The sequence below is a fragment of the Tachypleus tridentatus genome, chromosome 2 (genome assembly GCF_004210375.1).
Source record: "Tachypleus tridentatus isolate NWPU-2018 chromosome 2, ASM421037v1, whole genome shotgun sequence".
Lineage (NCBI taxonomy): Eukaryota > Metazoa > Arthropoda > Merostomata > Xiphosura > Limulidae > Tachypleus > Tachypleus tridentatus.
In genome coordinates, this window is record NC_134826.1 from 45744454 (window position 1) to 45769822 (window position 25369).

A 25369-nucleotide genomic window follows, 5' to 3' on the forward strand; every position below is an offset into this window, starting at 1 on the left:
TTGTAGCTTCGGTCCACAAAAAACATTTCAACATAAGATCAAAAGATCTGGGGTTCGCGGTTCGAATCCACGTCACATCAAACACGCTTGACCTTTCAGCCCTGGGGGAGGTTAAAACGTGACGGTCAATCCCACTATTCGTTGGTAAGAGTAGCCCAATAGTTGGCGGGGAGTGGTGATGACTACTTTCCTTCTCTCTTGTCTTACACTGCAAAAGTAGGGACGGCTAGTGCAGACAGCCCTCGAGTCGCTTTACGCGAAATTCAAACCAAACAAACCAATCGGGAGATATTTTTCAATTATAATAACCTATGCGTGTATTTAAACATGCAAAAGATGTATCAATTCAATACCAGAACAAACTCTACGACATTGTATGACAATAACGATAAGTAAAGATTTCTGTTGCTGTATTGTGCCAGATTCATCATATCGATTTGTCGTCATAAATCACAACCAATGACACAAGCTAGATTTGTATTACTGAAGTTAACCTACAGGTAGCGTTCTTGATAACGCCCGTAGCTACAAATAAGTCTTACTAGGAAGTGAGTAGATTATAACGCAACAGAATAAAAGCGTGTGTTCGTTGAAACGTTTGTAGGGTAAATTTTAAAGATGTTTTAAGAGATGTGTTGTCGCCGCTAAAGGAAAACTTATAATCGCAGCAGAGTTTTTTGTATTTCATCTCTCACGTTATTCCATGGGGAAGAAACAAAGTAAGCTAGAGAGTGACGTAGTCTCGAGACTTGTTAAGGAGACTTATTGTGAGTAATAATTTGAGTGCAACTACCTCATGTAGTGTTAGTACATAACCTATATCTTAAGAGATCCTTGTAATAAAAATACACGGGTTTACGTGTTCTTAGTTTATCAGATTTAAAAAAAAAATCCCATTTAATAGTTTGTTTTGCTCATGTCAATGAACATTTGTTTTTATAAGAGATTTCTCTTCAAACGGTTATGGAGCCATTTTTTATTCGTAGGTGCTTAAGTGGTTATCCCCTGCCTGTCCGCTTCACTTTTGTTATAAACTGAACCGCATGGCGCTTTAAAATTGATATTGTAATATTCATTTTGTGTGAACTCCGCGAGATTCAAGTTTGATTTGTATTCCCCTTAACAGGAAATAAGACGCCACCCTTTCTCTCTCTTGAGGAGTGTTTTGAAAACTAATTTGTATTTGGAGGAACGAATCTCTTGTGGGGATGAGAATATATAGTGAATGGAAATGAAAATACGTTACCATATTTCCAACATAATGTAATACGTAGGTCTCACGTTAGCTTGTATTTATACGTTTTCAAAGCGATATTTTTCATTATTTTCATCCACAGACCTAAAAATAAGAAACAATTATTTAAAAAAAAGTTTTTTGTTCTTCATCTGTCTCTTGGGAATAACATTACTGTTAGAAAAACAAACTGGGGAAAATAAACGTTTTCGTTTACAAACATACGTAGTGATTGAATTTCTTTATTTTATAGTATTTAAAAGTCAGGATCCTGTTACATAAATAATCACGAAGTAATAATATGGCTATAAGGTGGGTGAGAAGCAAAGCATTTTTGTGCCTTTTAACCTTGTTATATTTCTATAATAATAATAATAATAATAAAGATTAACTTCTAATAAAACATTGCATAAAGATAGTTGTATTGTGAGACTTGAAAGAAATGTACGCACAAAGTTTCTCTACTATCTTTAACTTGAATAGAACTTAATAATTATTTTTTATAAATACAGCATTCCCTTCCTGTGTGTTTATACGGCCTTAAGTTAGCTGCACATATCCGCTTTTGAATGCCCTCAAACAATATTCCTTTTATGAATGTTTGTAATTCAGCTGTTTAAAAGGGTAATAAACAGTAAAGTGGTGATTGCTATGGGTCCCAATAGGTTTGTTTAAGTTTGGATGAATTGATCGACTCTACTATTTATTGTGTGTTTTATAGTTGCAACGTTGGCTAGAATGAAATTTAACAATTTTTATCCGCGTCATATGCATAGTAAATGAATGCCTTCGAATTCTAATGGGAATTAATCGAAACTGTTGAGTTAATCACGAGCCACCTCAAGGGTGTAATTTTCAAACTAATATTGAAATATCTCGCTTACCCATCATCATATTCTGTGTTCAAGCAGTAATATGCAAACACTTTTGTAGAGAATTAGATTTCTTCTTCTCCATAGTTTTAGACAAAAGGTAAAAAAATGAATAATAATCATACACATATTTGTACTTGAATGCCCTCGAGATATTGTTATTTGCTTTGAACTGAGTAGGTGTTCAGGTACAACAAAAGAACTTTGTGCTACTTTATTCGGTCGTCATATGGGATTACGGTATACAGTAATAGCTTAATTTAGGTTTTAGAGGAGAAACTAGGCGATCATTAACTTAGTTTTCACATAAGGTGTTATCTTTTCTGCCTTGGAAACAATATTGTTTTTCACTGTACTTTTGTGGAGAGAAAAAAGTGTATAATTAACTGACGCTTAGATTAATTAGCTCAAATTACATAGTTTCGAAAACGATAAAAATTTGAAAGTACTTCGATTAAATTTACTGGCTATGCTAATTTTGAACAACAGCTGTGTGTTTCAATAAATGTATGTGTAACAGCTATATAGTTCTGAAGTCATTTTCTGCATGGTATAGATTTGAGTAACCAGATAATACAATGAAATATTTGTAGCAATGGCAAAAAAAATCTAATTCAAGTATAATTTTATGAAAATTTTATAAAAGACACACGAATAGAGTAGGCGCTCCTTCTGAGAGTAAGACCGAGTCGGAGCCATATACCAGGCAGTATAACAGAAATATTGCATTTTATATGAAAACCCGTATTAGAGCTATCAAGAAGGTGTTTAACAATTACAAACAGTTTCACTCTGATGAATGATCATATGTTAACTAATCGTGATATAGAAGCTTGCTCGCGATAAACCACGAAATTTCACGACGCGCAGTTAAGAGGTGCCTTCATAGGAGGCGATCTGAACACCTAGTACAGTTGCTCTAGACCCGACCTCTAGAGGGAGGGGATATTCGACCCTGTCGTGAATATTCGTAAATTTCTTTACAAATCCTTGTCCTCATAAGTCCTATGAATGTTTTATTATTATATACGTAACCGACTCTAGCAGGCTAATTGTAGTGCAGGGATAACAATAGGTCTTAACTGGCGTGCCATGCTTGGCAAGTGTGTCGCCTTAATGGGTGACAAGTAAGACAAGGTTTGTTGAAATTGAGTTACAATAATACTCCTGTTAATGGCTTCTTTGGATTACCAGTTGTATTTTAAAGCGTTTTTTCCAGGGCCACAAAATTTCTGGCCGGAAACCCTGGGATTAGAATAAATAGTTAAAAATGTGACTCCGAGTATTATTTTTATAGTTATAAATAAATTGTTAGTTCATTTTAAACTCCTAATGGAAGATTAATTTGGTAAAACTGTTTTAAGTATTTGTCAACAGGGCGGGAGACAAACGAATAAAACAAATCAACGTAGGTTAACACTGATTCTAGCTAATCCTACCAAAACTGATTTTCTGTAAAAGTTACCACTTACGCTGGTAATATGTACACTACACTCGTTAATATACAAAATCTATCAATTTTTATGATTATAGTGAAAGTCGTATTTACTTTATCCAAAAATGTTTGTTTTATAAGACTTTCTTGGAACGAAAAATTAATTTTTTCATTATTAGAAGCAATTTTCGATTTGTAACTCAAATCCTTAACTGAACATAAATGTACGAGACCAGAGTCGTTATGAAAGAAAGCAATTATTTTATTAATTAGTCAATCGTATTAGTTCTAAATCATCTAATTAAGTTCTTGTATACATATTTACACAACTTCCATGTTTTGTTTCGTTATTTAATAATCATACAGTGTTTGTTTACTGTGTATATTTTGTTTTATTATACGTCCAGTCTACGAGAGTGGATAAAAAAAAAAAATGGAGAAAATAGGTATTGATTGAACATTTTGCCGCCAGGGGCTAAATGCATGTCGTTGAATATCGTTAGTACTTAAAACGTATTATTTTATTTCGCAAAGAGGAACCTAAAATATCAAGTTTTCGCCAATTATAAACTGCTCTTAAAATGATTTCATTGCTAGTTTATATCTCCCTTTGCCAAACTCATCATACTTCAAAGCTTCTAGCAAGGTCTTGACGCTGTTCTATTCCTCTTTTGAGGTGTATCGAATGAGCCAAGATTGATACTTATTCCCATTATGGAGCAGCACAGCTTTGAGGCAATTCCAATTACCTCCCACAGACCGAATACATTGTGGCAGAAGTGTAGCCCATCGTGACGAGTGAAGAAGTTTAAAATGTCTGTAACACTTCCTCTCACTTGCGACTTTTACACTTTCATCTAACAAATCCCACTCCTTGAGCCTAGATGTCAAATGCTCGGCATTCGATTTGACTGGACCAAGATCACTGATCAAGTCATTGAGGTCTCTTTGATTGGAGTAATATAGGTTTTCTCTCACCAGCTGCACCTCTGAAACTGTAATCTGGATCTTCAACGTCTACCTCCTCATCTGATTTGCTGCTTTCTCTCTGGTAGAGTGGGTACAGGGAGCTCAGGGCAGCGTGATACTTGGGCGATGGATGATGGAAGGTCCGTATACATGATAGCAGATGCATTCTAGCCAGCCAGACGTTTGGAAGAGTCCACCATGCAGAAATAGCAATTGCTTGAGTGGTCAGAAGGGTCACGCTAAATTCTTGGGAATAGCGAACTTCATGGCTCTCTTTTCCAATATCTACCATCCTGCAAAGGAGCAAAATAATTGTTATTATGAAGAATTAATTTATTTCATCCACAACTACTGTGTAATGGTTTGATGCAGAATATTTAATTTGTGATATTTTTATACTATTGGAAATTAAAAAATTTAAATTTTGAAAGGTTTAAAATTTGTATAATATAAAATCTTTCTATTCAAGCAAGCAAATATTGTCTGTCTTACCTTCTAGAGTTTTTTTTTTTTATTGCAGTGCTTGCAGGTTAAATGATATTCTTAGGGTTTGTCTTGAACCCTGACAGGCATGCTGCAATATGCCTTGTAGGCTTCACACATTTTAGCAGCTGCTGTCACAGGGTACTTTTTCACTCTTGTTTTAATACATTGGCCACGTACATAGCAGAATGCGTCTGGAGAATGCTTGCAGCTTCTTGATGCCCTCTCTGACAAAATCAGATAGGTCTATATGTTCACTTAGACAGTTAGAACTAAACTGAAGTGGTGAGTGGTGAGCCCTATGTATGTGCGTGTTTGTAGAAAATTCGAAAAGGTTCTTAAATTCTCGTAAGTTCTACAACATTCTAGAAAATTCTTGAAAGTTCTTGTTACTTCGAGAAAATCCTTTATCAGTTACTCAGTACTGAATCTACCTGAAATGTTCTGGAAAATGGGTAAATTTGAAAATTTCATTATTCAGGTCACAACAACAAAGTTTGAACAGAAAAAATGGGTATTTTCCATTTACTTTATATATAAGCAATTGGGAAATAACACTTCCGGCCCAGGAACAAGAAAAGGTAAAAATGTTGTTACATAGTGTAATTATTTCCCATATATCTTTTAGAACCTCATCTATGGGAACTATCTTCCTCGCACATTAGATGAGTATAGAAATCCTTCATGTAGAAGAGTGTGTTTTGGACATGACAGTTTTACGATGGAACCTTTTGCAACGGGCAACCATTCTGCAGATCTATTGTCAATATGCACAGTCGTCAGATAGAGTATCTCTGGACATAGCGCAATGAAGTATGATGACTTTTGCTCAGAAATCGTTTAAAGATAACGTACTATACTTTAAGTATGGCTTGTTTAAAATCATTTTATTCTGAGCTACGTTTTAACTTGGATAGCAGTAGAACTGGTGGTACATTTTAGGTGGGCTCAAGTGTTAGTGACGAACATTCTTCAGAATTTAAGGTACTCATGTGATTTTAACACTTTTTTAAAACTGAAATATCATATTTGATTTGAAACTGATACTCGACGTTACTTTGAATAATTTTATCAGTAAAATTCTGAGGGTAATTAGCTGGACTTGTGATAAGAAAGAATTTAATATGAAGGAACAGACAATTTATCGTTTAACGATTAAATGTAGTGCACGCACAGGAAAAATTAGCAGAACAAAAACACAATAATGAACATTTCCTTAAGTGTCGTGAAAGTTAAAGGGAGAAAACAATGTTGTTTAGTTGAGCATATCAAAACATCCAAAAAAAAAAGTAGAAATTAAAATTGAGCAGGATTCGAAACTTAGTCTTTCGTTAGCTGGACAGATACTACAGTATGTCAAATGTCACACCTTCAGTTTGTTACTTCATTACTTATTATTATGGACATAAGTGGAAAAATAATTGTTTTTAAAAATTGAAAGTGTAGAAATGGGTGCACCAAAAAGTGAGGAAACAAGGTAGGAATGGGCATGGTGTAAACAAACTTATTCTGTACAACCTCACAAGAGGACGTGTACAACATCTCGTCCACGCCAAGTTCGTTTAGCTCCATCTTGCATAAGTTAACAAGGTGGACTAAAGGTTATCAAATTATGCGTATCATACAATGATTAGAGGTTTCTGTGAATCGAATTATTGGAGGCGGTATGTCTACTGTAAAGTCTGTTTTGAACGACACCAGAAGAACCGGATATTCGTGTTCACCTTTAACTTGTATGTTGTTTTTTTCCATTTTATAATTTGTTTCTCCTTTCTCAATTGCATGAGAAGGCAAGATTTCACACATAGTTTATAGAGATGAATTAAAACACTAATAATAATAATAATAATAATAATACTTTTCTCGTATCGACATCATGGATTATATGCAAATATAAATTATACACACTTTTAAACGTACCGAAATGTTGTATAATATCAGAAAAACGAAGCAGGCATGAATCGGATGTAGGAACGCCCCCTTGTGAAGTTGAAGTTTTATTACACTAAGCTCATTCCTAACTTAATTCCTCACCTTCTAGTGTACCCATTTTTACACTTTCATTTTTCCCCCTTTGTTCATGCACTTTGTATTACAAGATGACATTATTCTATGTATCATTTGTATAGGTGTGCAAGATGATGTTGTGGTAGGTGCAAATAATGTGTGATGCACATTCTCCCCACTTAAGGTGTGAACATTTTGTGAGAGTACTTGCGCACTGCAAGTGTGATAACATGTATTGTGTAGTGCCCAGTGTCAACTGGTTGATATAGGGTGTTGTGGTTTTACGCATATACGGAGGATTGAGAGTACTTAATAAACTTCACACTAGCACATGATTTCTGTGCTATTGTTCTTATTGGTGTACTTGCAACTATATAATCATTCAACAATCTCAGTCAGCAGATTGAGAATTTTGTAGTTTTGTGTATCTAGTGTACTGAAATACTCGAGTAGTTTCGTAACGTGTAATTTTGTGGTTTATTTATTACTTTAAAGGTGTCTCAAATACTTCTGAAGATTTACTCTTTGGTTGTTGGAAGTGCGTGTGAGTAATGTTTGAATTACGTGTATTCATCCCATTTTCACTGTAAGTACTATCGTACTTATGGTAATTTATTAGGTCTTTTAATGACCACTCGTAAGCGAATCTGTCTATTAGTTGGTCTTTCAGTGGCTCAGCGGTAAGTCTGAAGGCTTATAACGTTAAAAACCGAGCATCAATTCCTGTAGTGAGCACAGCTCATATAGTCCATTTTGTTGCTTTCTGCTTAATAATAAACAGTCAAGCTCTAACGCTTGACTCAAAGTAGTAGTTGTCTTCCGAAAGAAATGAAAGACCTTTTGTAACTCGACAATCATTAGTAAAACTCTGTCGTCTTACAAAGAGAAAACAAAAACAATCCTCTTACCCCCCCCGTCAAAATATTGTGAAATAGTTTTACCTGGATTTAATGTATCATTTCCTCTCTGCAAGTGTCGTCCTCTTATCCAAGGAAGGAGTAAAACCAACGAAATGATACCTTTACTTCAACTTTGTCACATTCAATATGGACGTATCTGATCAGTGTAGGACAGATCAGGACTGCTGTCGAAAAGAATGTATTGTAATTGCCAATAAAAACTAATTTAATTTACTATGGACGTTAACATCAAGCTATTGTAAATAGTGTAAACATTTTTCTTTCTTATTTTGGTGATTTTTTTATTTAGTTTGAAAACTTGTACTGGTATATAAACACTCCCGATAACACCCCCTTCCTGGCTTTCACCCAGGACGGACCTCTAAAAATGTTAGTACGTCACTCGTATCGTTTCCAGTTCACGTATTGAAGAATTGCTTTTCTAATCGCAAAGTTTACAAACTATCGGTTAAATTGGACGACAAACTCTTGCGCCACCTATGTATTATTCTTCAAACGCATGAAGAACGGAGTATCGCTACATTCGTATTGGTGCTTGCTTTGAAAATATCTACCATACGTACATGTTTCGTTGACACCCTTATAATACGCATTAACCAAACGTTGTTTAAACATTTACAAATATATATTAGTGTTCAGAAGTAATATTTATTTCAACATCTCGTCTACCTCTACATCGGTACCTCAATGTTGTTTATGGATACAAGTGCAACTTGAACTGTGAAGAAGAATGAAACACAGAATCTGTAATTCGTGTTTTATGGTAAAGCTGCTGTTGTATGTATTTTTTTAAACTACTGACCAAACAGAAGGCAGTCGGTCAGAATCAACATCTTTATAGGAGTATCTTACCTTGTCACTCTTTTAACGTACAGCATGGATTGTCAGCTACGAAATCCAGAGCTCAATCGCGAAGCCAACCAGCTCTAATAAAGTAAAGAAATACCTTAAGGACAGTAATGACTATACAATGTAAATGAAATGAGTGCAAAGTATGAAGTCATACAATTTACAGAACGACACATTCTGACCAGTATAATGAAACAAAGCAGTTGAAAACATCAATTATTTGTTAAGACTGCAGTCAGTGTGTATCTCATTAGCAAAGTAGCCTTCCAGACTTAAGCCCCATAATTATTCAGCTAAAAGCCAGTCCTCGGGTAGTATAAATCATTTTGCTATGTACAACAGTAAAATTTGGGAAAACGGGTGTCTGTCCGTCTGTGTTGTATTTAGCTAAGCCTACTTTTATTTTTTCTTCTCATGAACAATTTACACATAGCGATATCGAATTTAGGGTCATTCGATCGGTTAATATTCAAGGTGCACATAACAAAAAAAAAAACAAACGTTGTTTACAAGAACATTTTATAAGTAATATTTTCATTACGAATTCACTAATCCTTAGTTTAAGACAAAAACGTCATACACTTCAACTTTACATACGTCGTCGAATAGTGACACATTTTACTAGCAGAATGTTATCTGGGAAGAGGGACGTCTGTCCGCCCATCGCGTGTGAATACGAAAAAGAAAAAGATGCATACCGAAATAATGCATAGATGTAAAGCCTAAAGACACTCTTCTAGATGTAAATTAATTTGTCAAAAACTTCTGCAAAATCTTTTATGGTGTTCCCATAGTAGTATATCATCAAATCAATTTTTTGAAGTAATATTTGTCGTTTTATGCTAATAAAAAGTCGCATTTTTGTACTTTGAATAAAATGCATACGTAACAAACATCCCTGAACTTGTTTCATTTTTGAGTTTTATATATGTTTACTTGTAATGTTTCTAAAATTTAGTTCACAAATTCATTGTTTCTGCCGAGTTCTCTTAACGAGTACAGAAAGGATATGGACGAATAGTTCATAGTTTAGCAGGTGGAGTGATATAAATTTGTTCTGCTACTAACAAGTACTTTAACAAAGAGAGTTAATTAGAACATCCGAGGGGGCGCTGAATACTCGCACTACCAACATTGCCCGAGATGGTTTCTAATATTAAAATATTTTTTTATAAAGACAATATATTTTCTGTAGTTAAATACGAATGGAAATTCAGTGAAATGTTACAACTATATATTTTGTTAGAATTTCGACATGTTCTACTAGTAATATATAAAATGTTTAGGTACAACCGTTTGCTCTGTACAATTTTTGTTATGAATAGTAATGGGTGAGCTTTTCTTGTAAGGAAAGTTTTCACATATATTAAGGATCTAAAGATCATCGTACATACCTATATGAGCGTGTATGTATTATAGACATTGAAAATCAACTCGAATATTTTCTCTCCACCATTTTTACTCACTTGTGCGCGTGCGCTGCAGGTTAGCATTCTCGGCATAAGCCAATTTTCCACGAACCAAGACGATTAAATTACTCATTACTTGGATATTTCGCGAGGGTATCTTACAGGTGTTTCGTTCAATACAAATGTCTTATTTATAGTAATAATAAACACGCGTGTGAGACGTGTAATCTTAATAACTGAAACAAATGTTTGACTTCCGAATCTTGGGTTCAACCCGCACATTCTGAAACTACATTTTACTCTGAATTGTAATTACGTCGTAACGCTGAAAGTGGACCTCTCGTTTTTTTTCATTTTTCATTCGATTCTTCGAGTATTCAAACTTGATTGACATAACGAAATTCAACAAATAGGCCAGACTAATCATTCCTCAAATCCATAATGATGGCTACAGACATCGTAATAATTGGTAAACCTAGAAGATAGAAAACGTATGTGTACAAAAGGGACCATTGCTTCATGTCTTTAACTAATAGCGTTACCACAAAATAGCACATAATCTATTGCAGTTTGGACACCGATTACTTCCAAAACCAGACGTAAGTCTCTAATACTTATTCAGCATATATACAGTATTGTGGTGTGTGAAACTTCAGAGTAAATACATATATTGTTTACAGATTGACCCATAAACGTTTTCTCGCAATTAAAAAATCTTTTCATACTGTTAAACACTGAAAGGGCTTTATAATGTCACTGTCAATCCTACTATTCGTTGGTAAAAGAGCAGCCTAAGAATTGACGGTGGATGATGATGACTGGCTGCCTTCCCTCTAGTCTCATACTGCTAAATTTGGTACAGCTAGCGTAGATAGCCCTCATGTAGGTTGGCGCGAAATTCAAAACATCAAAGATTTTATCTACAATTCTGTGTAAAAGGTTCAAAATCATAACTGTAAAATATTTCCATCAAATTATATGTAAAAATTCTTCCAATATACCTGTGTAAACTTAAAATAATCTGTTTTGGTTTGTTTTTTTTTAATTTCGCACAAAACTACTCGAGGGCTATCTGTGCTAGCCGTCCCTATTTTAGCAGTGTAAGACTAGAGGGAAGGCAGCTAGTCATCACCACCCACCGCCAACTCTTGAGCTACTCTTCTACCAACGAATAGTGGGATTTACCGTTACATTATAACGCCCCCACGGCTGAAAGGGCGAGCATGTTTAGCGCGACGGGGATGCGAACCCGCGACCCTCAGATTACGAGTCGCTCGCCTTAACACGCTTGGCCATGCTGGGCCAAAATCATCTGTACAAGGATTTTCATCTACGGAGTTGATAAATCTCTGGAAAGAAAATTTCTCAACTGTCACAAAATGTTTAGGAAAGAGTCAATATGTATAAATTTCATTCCAAGAACACATTTAACAAATGAGGAACCGGTTAAAATAAATCAATATAATCAATAGCTTTCTGTAAAAGTAGGGATAAATCTGTTTTAAACGTTGACACTTTAAACGGGTGTTGTTGTTTTTTTAAAGGAATGTTTCTTTGTTTGTTTGTTTGTTTAGAATTAAGCACAAAGTTACAAAATGGACTATCTTTGCTCTGCCCACCACGGGTATCGAAACCAGGTTTTTAGTATGCAATTTCGCAGACATATTACTGTGTCATTGGGAGGCTTAAAGGAATGTATTTACTATTTCTAAAATATTTAGTGGTTTATATTTAAATTGTATCAATGTGTGTATGTATGTATATATGAGTGTATATATATATATATATATATATATATATATATATACACACACGTACACAATGTGTTTGTGTGGAATTATTGATTGTAAGTTTAACATGTCTCCAGTGAATGATACCTGAAATAGTCAGGTAGCAGAAATAAATTAGTTTCTCAGCACACCACAAAAAATTCTGCAGAAACTCAAGGTACACGCATACACACATGGCTAGGAAAACCTATTGCTGTTATATATACCTTCTTTGTACAAAAGCCTGTTATCTCTCCAGTGAATACGTCTCTGTGAACAACTCTGCAGACCCTGGGGCTTGGTTTCAATGAAGAATATTCAGTCTGTTGTCAGAGATGGTTCATGAAAATGTCACTTGTCATAAGAACGGACTGAGCTCGATTGATTAATCAATACAGCAGATGCTGACGTCATATAGGAGAATATTCATTAGGTGTTTATATAGCGTGCTCCACCTGTATTCTTTTGTTTATGTGAAACATTTTTTATACACGTGCTTGAATGCGTGTGTTTGTCTGCTTTAAAACTCGAAACTCTAAGCTCTTATTTGTTAAGTATTATAAAGTGTTCTCCGTAACTGTTATATCTTTATTATTACGTGTTTTAATTACTTGTGTAGTTTGACACAGATAAAGACGCAGGCTCGGTTACAACGTTAAAGGACAGCAGAAGAAAGCAAAACATGTTCAATATAGTTGTGGTAAAATAACACATGAAATAATCCAATATATCCACGAATCATCACGAGACAAAACTAAGTAAGGGACTGTCTTCGCATTACAACATTGGCGGATCGACCGATCGTGCAAGATCAACAAGGGGACAGACCTAAATGCATACAGTTTACCTGTTTCTGTTGTCAATATTTCTACCAATAGGAGCTTCCAACCATATACGCTGTGAAATTTTCTACTGTTTGTTCCTTCTTCAAAGCGAAGGGTTTGAACCGAGTCCTTACAAGAGTACGTGAAGTAACACTTGTTCCAAGAAAAGGAAATACAACTGAGTTGCTAAAACCTTCTGATACAAAACTGTTATTCAACTGCACACTCTGGAATGCCTGCAGAAATAGGTTAATGCGCAAACAGCTTAACATTTTAAAAATGATTTCATTTCATTGGCAATGAAATGAATGAATAAATGAAATGGCAATTTCATTTAAATACAAATTTATTAGCCTAATATTAATAACCTTTCAAGTTGCTCTGGGGCCTATTAGGCCCCACTTTTCGTAGGAGTGTTAACCGAAACAAACGGGTAAAATACTGCAAAAGCTGCTCTGTATTCATGACGTAAGAGAGGGTAACGTAACTCAATTGACACAAGAGCGAGTAATTTAATGCGACGTTACGATGTACATTTTTGGCGTAAGAAGGGCGTCTCCATTTGACAATCGGGTTGTGCGTGGCCCAACTCTTAGCGTGTCGAACTATGGAGCTGAAGCTATAATACTAACCGCAAAATACTAATATATTTTTCATTAGTAGTGTGAATAATATAAGCAAAATTAAATTACTGTTATTGTTTTGATGCAAGAACAAGTATTTTAACTTAACACTTATTACACCTCCAATGATTCAAAGTAAGTCGATTAACGTTATAACCGTTAGCTATCATGTTTTGATAGAGTAGATAAATTAAAGCAAAGGTTAATAGAAATGTACAGATCGGTAGTTCGTGTGATCTCACTGTAAGACTGATTTATATTTATTTACCATCTATATACGGCTTCCCAGTTGGAAAAATAACATGTTAATCACATTCCTTGTGTTCCACGCTGACGAGACCTTTCGCACGCTGCCAGATCTTCTCAGAGCTTCGCACACGACACGCAATGCCTCGGATGAAATGCTGTTTATGACAGGCATTGCTAAAAGCTCAGTTCGTGTTAGTACTGAAAAACTAACTACGAAACTTAGTTTATTAGATTGGCCACTTGTCACTGAGTTGTACCGGTTTCAAGAAATTCCACCCCTTCTCGGTAACCGTGAATAAGGGAAAATCGAAATAAGAATACAGGCTTTGACTGGGCTTTACATATTTTTAGTATTTAAAACAACTTGCCTGCTGAATATATAATAATAATACAATTTTATTATTGGTTCTTACGTATTCTTTTGTCTTAACTAAAAATTCTGTGCATATAAATTTATCATTCCTTTTGTATGAATATTGCATCAGAATGAGACTGATTTTTTTTTTTAACAGATATCGTCGCGTGCTGTTGAAACGCCGATAAATTCTTAACAGTAAAGAAATTTTTAATATTTCTGTCTTGTTCTGATGTAACACAACACAAACTACCTGTCTATAGAATCGCGCCTCGCCAGCACAGGACAGGCGTTGTATAACCATATGAATTAATTACTATACACTACGTGTAAATTACATAGTTTGCATCCACTCAGTGGTAAGGAAACATTGACTATTAAATGTAACCTTTTATATAGTAATACATGTACGTATTCGGTAGACTGCTGATAAAGCTAATTAAATTAATGAATCTTGCTATGAAAGGTTTAGAGAGAAAACTATTATATCAATACTCAAACGTTTTGTAGTTTAATAACCTAAGTATTGCGGAATTGCTAAACTTTATCGTAAAAAACAAACAAGCTACAAATAGTAGTAAATAAATAGATTAACGATTATTTATATCATGAAGCCATGAAAATTGTTCCATCAAATTCATTGAATACTAAGTACATAAATATTAAACTATGTCACTAGTTGAATGATAATGTTGATTCGAAGTAGAAAAAAAACACTTCAATCAACCAATCACGGGACATTTTGGATACTAGAAATTCTGGTAAACTGATGAAACAAACACTGAAAGGTTTTGTTGAAGGTAAGCCCAGATGTGATGACGTATCGGTTGCAATATAGCTTAAAATCAATACCTGCTTGGTACCTGGTTTAATACATTCCAGTCGGAGATTTAAAAGAAATCAATGAAATTACACGTTTTGGCCGGTATCCCGTTGGTACAGCGGTAAGTCTACGGATTTACAACTCTAAAATCAGAGGTTCGATTCCCTTCGTAGGATTCAGCAGATAATCCAATATAGCTTTGCTTTACACACACACACACACACACACACACACACACACACACACACACACACACACACACCTACCTACCTACCTGTAGGTTGTTTTGTAATATAAACGCAAATGATTCAAATCATCGTGCAACATGATATTTGAGGGCGATCATTAGTTCATGGCCGAATGAATCACTATTAGGCACAATTCTAAAACAGTCATATTTCGTGATAGGTAGATCATTAGCTTTTTTCTTTTAAACTTTAAATTCTGCTGATTTGCCTTATTATAATAGTATAAGTAAAATTTACTTCTACTTTATGACCATAAAAATTACAACAATAACAAAAAAAGAAAAATGCGTAGATCCAAGTATTTTGTTTACTCGGGTAACATCAAATCTTGGGTCGCTTTTACGTATAAAGAGAGGAGTTTGTTTTTGAATTTCGCGCAAAGAAACACGAGGGAAGTCTGCTCTAGTCGTTCTTAATTTAGTAGCTTAAGACTAGAAGGAACACAGCTAACCATCACCCCTCACCGCCACCTCTTAGACTATTCACAATGTGTGGATGTGAAATGTTTGTTACGGCAACGTGGACCCGAAACCCTCGAATTTCGAATCGAGTGTCCAAATCACCTGGACATGCGGGGCCAGAGAGGAATTAATTATAATACATTATGTACTGATTATTAGACAAGTATTTATGAATCATATACAACTTTGTTTTAATTTCACGCAAAACTATTCGAAAGCTATCTACACTGAATATTCCACTTCTAAAGCGAAAGAAGGAAGGCAGCCAGTCATCAGCACCTTCCGCCAACTTTTGAACTACTATTATGAGAAACAGTATTGGGATTTGACCGTTACTCTTTTACTGCACCCACGTGAAGCTCCAAAGTGCAGTGTGTATACACACATGGTGATAATGAAGCGCAAACTTGTCATATAATCTATACCTAGGACTATAAAAGGTATCTTTTGGTAAAGGAAGTTTGTGTAGGAAGGTAGGGAACCATTTTGATTAACGTTTTTTTTGTGTAAAATGAGCAAAAACATAGAATATCGAAATATTTAGTTAAATATTTTTATTTTTATATCAATTAAAGCACGTGACGCATGACACTTGGAAGTTGAGCTGAAGTACAAAATAAAACTTAATTAATTGTTCTAAAACACGAAACGTTAAAGAGCTGTCAAAATAACATTCGTGTTTTGGGTAATAAATATTTAGATTTGCTGTCGCTTTTTCTGCTAAAAGCACTTTTTTTCAGTAGACTTGACAACAATACTTGCTAGTTAAAATAATTGTTTTTTTTTTTAAATTCTGAATCTCTCTTGTTTTATGAATAGTTATTCAATATATCTATTGAAAACCTTCACATCGTTAAATAAGCACTTCAGTAATTTTCAGATATATTTACCTTTTATAAAAAGTGTAACTTTCAATATTCTTTTCTAGTTTCTGAAAAGGAGATAAAACAATGGTAAGTTGTATTGTTCTTTTCCGATTTAGATTTTGTTCAGTGACCAACCCTCACGCACATTGAAAAGTAGATGCTAAAAAATGCACATTTCTAAAGTACGAAATATTGTTAATTTGGTTTGTTTTATAAAACGTTCTGTTAACTTAAGAAATACTGATGCACTAAATTTTACAGGATGCAGCAATTCATTGTATCTTAAATCATGTTGAGTCTTATTATAAACGTTCACTTATTTCTGAATTATATTTTCTATGCCATTAGTTTAGATTCACCATGTTTAAGTAGATTTTTTAGATTGTTTTTTTCATAATCTTATGAATATAAATAAATGTCGCATTCATATGGAGTGTTTTTGTTTTTTACAATAAGCAAAGTAAACACTGAACATAAGGAGAATCAGTATACCATGTTAATTTTTTGAGTAATATGTATATAGTTTAAAACAGTTTACTGTTTAACTTGTTTACTAAGCTTAACGTTCAAAACGGCGTAAGAAATGCTGATTTAAAACTTAAATGTTTCTAAGTATTATGAATATACTGTTCTTGTATCTTTTAACTTTTCATTAATTTCTCATAGTAATTTTAAGAAAACTAATTTTTTATATTCATGTAATCTAGTATTTTTTACTTGAAATATTAATTTTTTAATAATTAATTACTTTTTAAAACTAGTTCTAGAGAACAAAGTGTTAATAGTCACTTTAATCACAAGAGTGGAAAGTCTGGATATTGTATAAAATATTTCCAAAATATATTATTACACCATCTTCAAAGTTTCTTGTCATGGTTTCTTGTTATCATTTTTGTAAACGTGTTGCGTTTAAAAGTACCACAAACGTTAGTATCGACTTAATTTTTCAAGTGTGACCAAACCTTTCAAAAATCTAATTATCTTATTTCGTTATTATGTTTCATTCACCACTTAACTTTTTATCTAGATTTGATAAGTTACTTTAATCATTTTATTAATTATTTTTAACATTTCTCACGTGATTGCTATTATAAAAAAAAAAAACACGTTCATTCGTTTCGTAGTTTTTGTAAGTTCTTTCTTTCACTATTTTTCAAAAGTAATAATAACGTTGCTTACCTTTAATTCCTGTTAATATTTTAATATTTTGCATCTACTTTACATTTAAATCATCTTATAATATTAAATAAAACTTCTTTCTTCTACAAAAGACAACATGGAATGATTGAAAAATTGACGCTTTTTAGTTAAATTTTAACCTCATAAAAGAATTCAAAAAGCAACACATTTGAAAAAAAATGAAGATTGTATGAAGATAACAAAATGTCATATGAAAAACATTAGAATGTTAACTGTATTCTCTGCTAATTAACTTTCATTTAGAACTTGTGATCTTTAAATTTTAAATGCATTAATAAAATGTTTTACTTTATTAATTGTGTTTCAAAGTATTTTCTACTTTTGCTAGTATAATAATTTTGTTTCTTGTGTATTTTACTTCGACTTTATATATCGAGTATACTTTCTTCTCTCCTCCTCCAGGTACAAAGGATTTCTAAAAGATTGTCCTAATGGACAACTTACAGAAGAGGTAAGACAACAAACACGTGACGTTTGACTAATATGAATGCCTTAGAATATTTACTTCGCATTGATAGACGAATTTTATTAATCCAATAAATAATATTTTCAATAGATTCAAACCATTACAGGAAAGTTTTTGTACATAGTCACTTCACTAATAACATGTTTGTACTGACGATACATTTCATTGTAGAATTGCAGCAAAAAAAAATAATTTTTGCTTCTTTAGAATTTGAGTATTTGTGCAACAAAGATTTTTTAAAAAGCGCCAGTAAAGCCTAATAAAAATAATTATTTACGCTGTGAACATTTCCAAACTTAATTTCTATTCCACTTGAGTCTGTTACTAAGTTTGATCAGTGTTACACTTGATTTTGAAACTCGTAATAGGATGGGGTTTGAAAACTACAACTGAGTATCGAATAAAGAAGTGTTTTTAGCATGTGTGAAATGACATTGTCGCATGCAGTATTGTACTTGTGAATGTGAAATGTATCAACGTGTCGGTAAAAGTCGTTAAATGCAAATTAATCGTGTGATCAAAGAATAATTCGAAAATCAGATAATTATCATTCATGTGTTTTATTTAATTTAAAAAGTTTTAAAAATAATGTTACTTTGTATCTAAGGAAGGACGGGCGAGATTAATGATCAAAAGTTACATATTAATGTTGGTATTCACACATTATCTTATTTACATGCATAGAAAAAGGTTTTTTTCACACCAAGTTGTTCAGATCAATGAGGTCAACAGAAACAAATTGACAACATTTAATTTTTCTCCAGAGAAGATACTGTGGTGTACAAATGTTTTGTGATATGCAAATAAGTTCATAATAAAAATTCGTTCAATTAGAAAGACTATACATTATAAAGCTTATACACACTACAAGTGTGCTTAAATACTTTGAGTTTTTACAGTATTTTCTATAAAATGGAACTTGCTACAAAAACGTAAAAAAAAACAACTCAGATTTTCTCATTATCTACCATGAATCCTAAATCTGCATTTCTAATGTTCGAACTTTTTTTTAGCAGAAGGGTGGTTAAAATTTATAATTCCTACATTAGATAGGTAAACTAACTGTCAAAGTTTAAAGAAATACAACCTTACAGTTTTCAACATTTTGTAGCCCAACTCGAACAGTATTTATTGAAGTATGAATAGACTTCTACGTGTGCACCACTGGTGGCTCTCATCACGTCTGAATTTCGATTTTTGTTCACGTTCGCAGCAACATGCATAGGTACAGTTTCAATGGCTTCCTTTATCCTGGCCTTTAGCTCCATAAAATTTGCTGTTAGCCCGGTAAAAGTACTCGACACGGATTCCGAGAGCCGCGGGTTCGAATTCCCGTAACAACAAACATGCTCGCCCTTTCAGTGGTGTGTGCGTTATACTGTGACGGTCAATCCAACTATTCGTTGGTAAGAGTAGCCGAAGAGTTTGCGGTGGGTGGTGATGACTAGTTGCCTTTTCTCTCGTTTTACACTAAAAAATTAGGGACGGCTAGCTCAGATAGCCTTCGTGTAGCTTTGCGCGAAGTTCAAAACAAACCAAACCAAACCAAACCAAAATCTTTGCTGCAGGTGTACGATATCCTTAACATAACCCCGTACTCCTTTCCAATAGTGGTATCCGTAATTATGCTGCAGCACAGTCATTCACTTTGTCACTTGTGGACAAAAGACTCATTTATCCTTTTCTTACACAGTTGGTATATTACAAGACTACACTACATGGTACAATGAAAAAAGAAGAATAGAAAAAAAAATACCCATGACAATATAAACCGTTTGAGTGTGGTTACAAGATATTGAAGGCAGCATAGTTGTTGTATTTCCTTGGTTATTTAATTATCAAATTTTAACATAGGAAAGATAATTTTGAACCACTCTGAAAAGAAATGTACGAGTGTAATAAGTAAAAATAATAATATGAATATTAAACGAGTTGAAATGGACTATTCTAGATGTTTTCAAACAGGTGCCATGTGTTATTTTTGTTAGTGTTTTATAATATATGAAATTAATTTCATTTTAGTATCTTTTGTACAGTAAATGTTTATTGACTTTACCAGTTATTGATGACGAGAAACCCACAAGAAATAAAAAAAATGTATCGCAGAACGGCTGGTATGGGTTATTAACACTTTTTTTTTTTTTTATTGATAAGCAGAGAACAACGTTTTGACCTTCTATGTCATCTTCAGGAAAGTCGAAACGTTCTTCTCTCCTTATTAATAAAAGTGTTAAAACCAGCCGTTCTGAAATACACAGATTTTACCAATTACTTTGTTTTGAAAGCTCTTTCTAGTATTTAATTTTTTTTTCTTTTAGCTTCGATCGTTCTGCGCGCTTGTGTATTATCAGTCACACAGGTGCGACATTTATAGAAATTTGCAGTATAGTTTTACTATTAATATTTTTATTTCTGGAATTTGACTACATTTGTCTTCATGTCTCAAACCTACATATCATTCACAACAGGGTTTTCAGCGGGTCTACAAACAATTTTTTCCACAGGGCGACCCTGCTAAATTTGCTTCTCTAGTGTTTGGAGTATTCGATGAAAACAAGGTAAGAAGTTGGTGACGTAAGTGTTCCATACAATTTGTGTCTGAGGTGTTAAAACCTCAAATTTCTGGATGTTACTAATAACGAAAAGTACAATTGTACTAATGTGTGCGCGCAAGACCGAAAACTTCATTTTTAACCTTATTTATAAACACCCCCACACACACACATAAATACAATTCAATTGTTTAAATATTCTCGATCCATTTAACTAGTTTCTTGCTCTATTTCACTTACACATTTTGACGTAACATTAAATATTATCCTAATATATATTTTGTTGCGTTAGTTCAACTTGCTTTCTTGAATCTCGAACAAAATTTGATTGTAGAATATAAGGTTTATTATTTGAAATCAACTTGGTAGGCTGCATTAGTTAATATTCGAACACTATCCTAGTTTATTACGTCAGCTAACTTTTCCGTACTATTCCTATTTAATCTAATAACTTCTTGCTAAAAATTCATTTTACATTTCTTTTAAAAGGTTATCATTATTTACTGATACACATTTGTTCATCTACATACTTTTGTGTCCTTCATCTGTTGACCATGGTCTTATGAAGTTTTACTCTAACACAATTTAGAAGAGTGCTGGGTGATAAACTGGCATTAGTTTTATACAAGTGTTGTGGGATTAGCCTGCATAAAAACAAGCGCAAATAATATTCCATTATCTCTCTACTATTATCAAAAATTAAACTTGTATTAAAAATGCCTGATGCTTGTAAATCCTAGGACGGGACCATTGAGTTCGAAGAATTCATCCGGGCCTTGTCTGTTACGTCACGCGGGAATATGGACGAAAAGCTCGTTTGTGAGTAGATATATTTAATTTAAATATATTTTTGTTACCATAAATGAAAAGAAAACTAATCAAGGTATAATATAAAATACGGTTATTTTGTGATTATATAAAGGATAAATAGCGTGATTAACGTTCTGTTAAAGTGAAAACCTTGTGTATATTTCTGTGGAGTTGAGTCGCTAATTTTACTTTTTGTTTGTGCGAATTTGGAAAATGGCGTGGGTTTGTGCTTAGTATTAGTGTGCTAGACTGCAAATCTATGGATCCAGAGCTCGCGTTTCGTTATGAAAGATCGTAAACCACCTTTTAGGACGCTGTGGAGGGGTGGGTTGTAAAACTGTCATATTTCAATATTCGATTAGAGTAGATCAAGAATTGGCGGTGGGTGTTGTTCACGAGTTTTTCCACTATCATTTTAATAGTTTAAATAGTTATGCTCGATATCATACAGAATCGTTAAATTATCATAGTTATTGTATCCACCCCTGAATCTTTTAAGCACTTAGCAAAACGTCTATTGGAATGTATATCATTTTGTTTTTAAACGGAATCTCTTTTATTTGCTGTCAAACACATATGTTTACAGGTATTTGAATAAGTTGAATTTTCGATAAAGAATGAAACTTCGTTAGGGTTAGTTCTTGTCATAGGAATTTGCATTTGAGGATGCTCATATTTAATGTTTTTTTCTTAACCCTAATACATATAAAATATCTCCTATTTATTTTACAAACACGTCTTAATATTTTTATTTTAGATATTTAAAAAAAATGTACTTATCAGGATTTTTATACTCAGGGGCGTTCAAGCTTTACGACGTGGATAATGATGGTTCTATAACTAGAGAAGAAATGTATAATATTGTTGATGCGATCTATCGGATGTTGGTAAGAAACTTGCTTTCTAAATACTAAATCCAGTATTCATATGTTTTTAAAGTCTATTAGTTACAAAGTTCAGGTTAACGACAATATTTAGATTAAATTATAAATGTGGTAAACTAAAGTCCCAAGCACTAGCGAATGTTTGGAATAAAACTAAAGAGTTACTAACTAACAACAGAAACCAAAATTCATATGTTAGAGTAGATGAAAACTGTCATGATGACAGAATCGCAAAATGGTTATATTAACTGAAAATCAGTTGTTAAACAAAGTCGCTTTATGTGTATTATACAGTCAGAGATGAAATTGTTTTAAAGTGGAGACAAGTAGCTTAACCACAGACATAATTAGTTGAAGTTTTATTACAATAGTAACAAAGTAAAGTGAGTTCCGTTTTATCAGTCTTGGTCTACAACCATATATGCCATATAAAGTAAACATGTTGATACTTCACCTTTTATGAGCATTACGCAACAGTTATAGCTACCTATAATTGTCACTTCATCTTTAATGAAGTAAACAGAACAGGTGACTTAATTTATCAAAATTACACAACTACGGGTGTTGCATGAAGAATTGTTACTAGAGTAACAATAATAAAACGCAGCTATAAAGTTTCACTGCCTTAAAGTTAATTCTCTACTTCTGTAAACATTTTATTTTATCAATTATGCCAAATTTACGTCCTCTTTAGGGGCTCAGAGGTAACTCTTTTGACTTGTAACGCTAAAAATAGTTTCGATACAGTGTTGGGACAGTACAGATAGCCTGTTGTGTAGCTTCATGTTTAGTTTTAAAACAAATGTATTTACCCTTGTTATTTATTTTATAAAAGAGTATAGTTCAAATACCATTACAGTATTATTGAAGTGCAAAGCTGAAATTTGTGTTTCAGAGTTAATGTCCAATTTAATAAAATCTCAACTCTTTCTGTAGGGAAACAAGGATAAAGATGATGAAGAAACTCCAAAGGAAAGAGTAGATAAAATATTTGAACAACTGGACAAGGTTGGGAAATAGTGTAACATATATCTACGAAATAGTTCTATGTTTTTGTTTAACTGATCTGTAATCAAACACACGTGTATGTTTTAATTAGAATGTGTTAAAAACACGAGTTTGAAGAAAATGATAGTTCAGTGTAACGCTAAACAAGGCCAGTAATAAAAGCTTGATAAATTAGTAAATATTCTTTGGTAAAATATTGGAAACCTATTTTATCCTAACAATACAGTGACTTCGAGCAGCTCAAGTGAGAATATCGGTTTTCCCAAAAAAAATTAGTCGGAAAAACCTATATGTTATTGTTACAGATATTTTTTATTGTTGTTAATTACGAACTGAGGAGCCAAGAAAGAAAGTATTTATTCTATTAGGATAACTTATTTTATGTTGCTTTATTAATAATATAAACGTTTTTAACACATTTTTAATCATTTCTCCTATTATTATTTGCAGAACAATGACAACCAACTGACTATTGACGAATTCAGGGAAGGATCGAAGAGGGACCCAAAAATTGTTCAAGCTCTTTCACTTTATGCACCTTAACGTCATCTGGTGAAAATGTTATGAAATCGCGAACAAATAATAATTTTTATTAGGTACCATCTGCCTGAAACAAAAATTATAAAGTCCTAAAATACATATGGTTGATTCAGATAATTGTATAACCTAGTAATAAAAAATATTTGTAGTTTTTTTGTAACTTTAATAATCCAATATTTAAAATAATGTTGTAAACCTACAAAATTATTGAAAAAATTCATGGTAATTGTGATAAGATGGTTAATCTGTTATTTGAATTTGTTAATTAATAAGCTACTTTTCTATCTGTAAATACTTATCCTACATTAATCACTCTGAAACGTCAAAAAATGTTACAATACATTTTCCAAGTTGAGAACGTGAAATGTAGTATAAAGTTTTCTTTAGCAACGGATAGGAATCGATATTTTCAAATATTCCTATACTTTTTTTTCACAGATCTTTGTATTTCATTTATTCCTTTCGTTTTGAAGTACTAAGCTGTAGTCTAGTCAGATTTAGTGGAGGTTAATTGTACATCATGCAGAAGAACTAACACAAACGTTCGATGTGTTTAAACAATTTAGAATACTTTAAACTATTGTACCATTAGTAATTAGCTACAAATAAATTTCAATTAGTTTTAATAGACTCGCACCAGAATTCGCTTATAATTGAGCTCACTAATATATTTTTTACATTGCTTTATTCGTTTAATGTTTTTGTAACGTGAATATTGTTGAAAAAAATTCTTGGAGTTAAAACTTGTGTTCGCATTTAACAGTTACGTACTTCCATATTCGTATATATTTTACAGTGAAAAAACTTAGCGATTTAAACATTTGATAATATTGTTGTTGTTTTTGTGTTTACGTGTACTTTCACTTTGTTATTCGATTTACACATCATTAGGTTCAAGAAATGGAGATTGATTAAAAGATGTTGCCAAGAAAACTGTGTGATACTAGATTAAAATTATGGAAATAAATCGTTAAATACAAAGTACCTATGATTACCTTTTTTATCATTCCATGTTTCATACATTGCATTTGTAATAATAATATTAATAGTAAAGACCGCCATCAGGGAAGGAGATGAGAATTATTATATGATAAAAAAGTACTTTGTTTTTAAATATCTTACTATCCATACAAAATTATTTCCTATTAATTGCAACAAGTTAATGAAATAAAATTATTAGCTTGTTTTTGCTAGAAACATATTATTGAGTATCGGATAAGACGCCTGAAAATCCATTCTATAATTACTTTATATTATTTTTGAAGAACTCTCTCAAAATTTAGATACAAAGTGATAGTGTTTATTCATTTAAAAAGCAGATTTAACAAACAGTTTAATAGAAAGATAAAAAGATAAGTAACAAAAACTATTTCAAAAACAGTTTCTACTATTTTATAACGATTGGTAATTTCAAAAGAAAACTATCGATGTAAAATCGTAACTGAGCTCGTTATATTTATTTGTAGAGTTGGTGTATTAACTAAATCCACGATGAACATTCATCTAATATTTG

The 25369-nt window shown here is 32.9% G+C and overlaps 1 protein-coding gene across 4 annotated transcripts; it reads left to right on the forward strand.

Annotated features, from left to right (window-relative positions):
- Positions 1-531: 531 nt before the first annotated feature.
- On the forward strand, positions 532-24840 carry LOC143242542 (frequenin-1-like). Of its 4 annotated transcripts, none has more exons than XM_076485965.1 (8): positions 533-719; positions 16459-16483; positions 17999-18047; positions 20531-20620; positions 21355-21433; positions 22223-22311; positions 23245-23316; positions 23767-24840. In XM_076485965.1, the coding sequence occupies exons 1-8, from the start codon at positions 704-706 to the stop codon at positions 23857-23859; spliced, it is 513 nt and encodes a 170-aa protein (XP_076342080.1). In that variant the 5' UTR covers positions 533-703; the 3' UTR covers positions 23860-24840. The 4 variants fall into 4 exon arrangements, with proteins under 4 accessions (XP_076342097.1, XP_076342080.1, XP_076342087.1 ...); XM_076485962.1 differs by having other exon boundaries at positions 536-767; XM_076485982.1 differs by lacking the exon at positions 20531-20620 and having other exon boundaries at positions 532-719.
- The last annotated feature ends 529 nt before the right edge of the window (positions 24841-25369 follow it).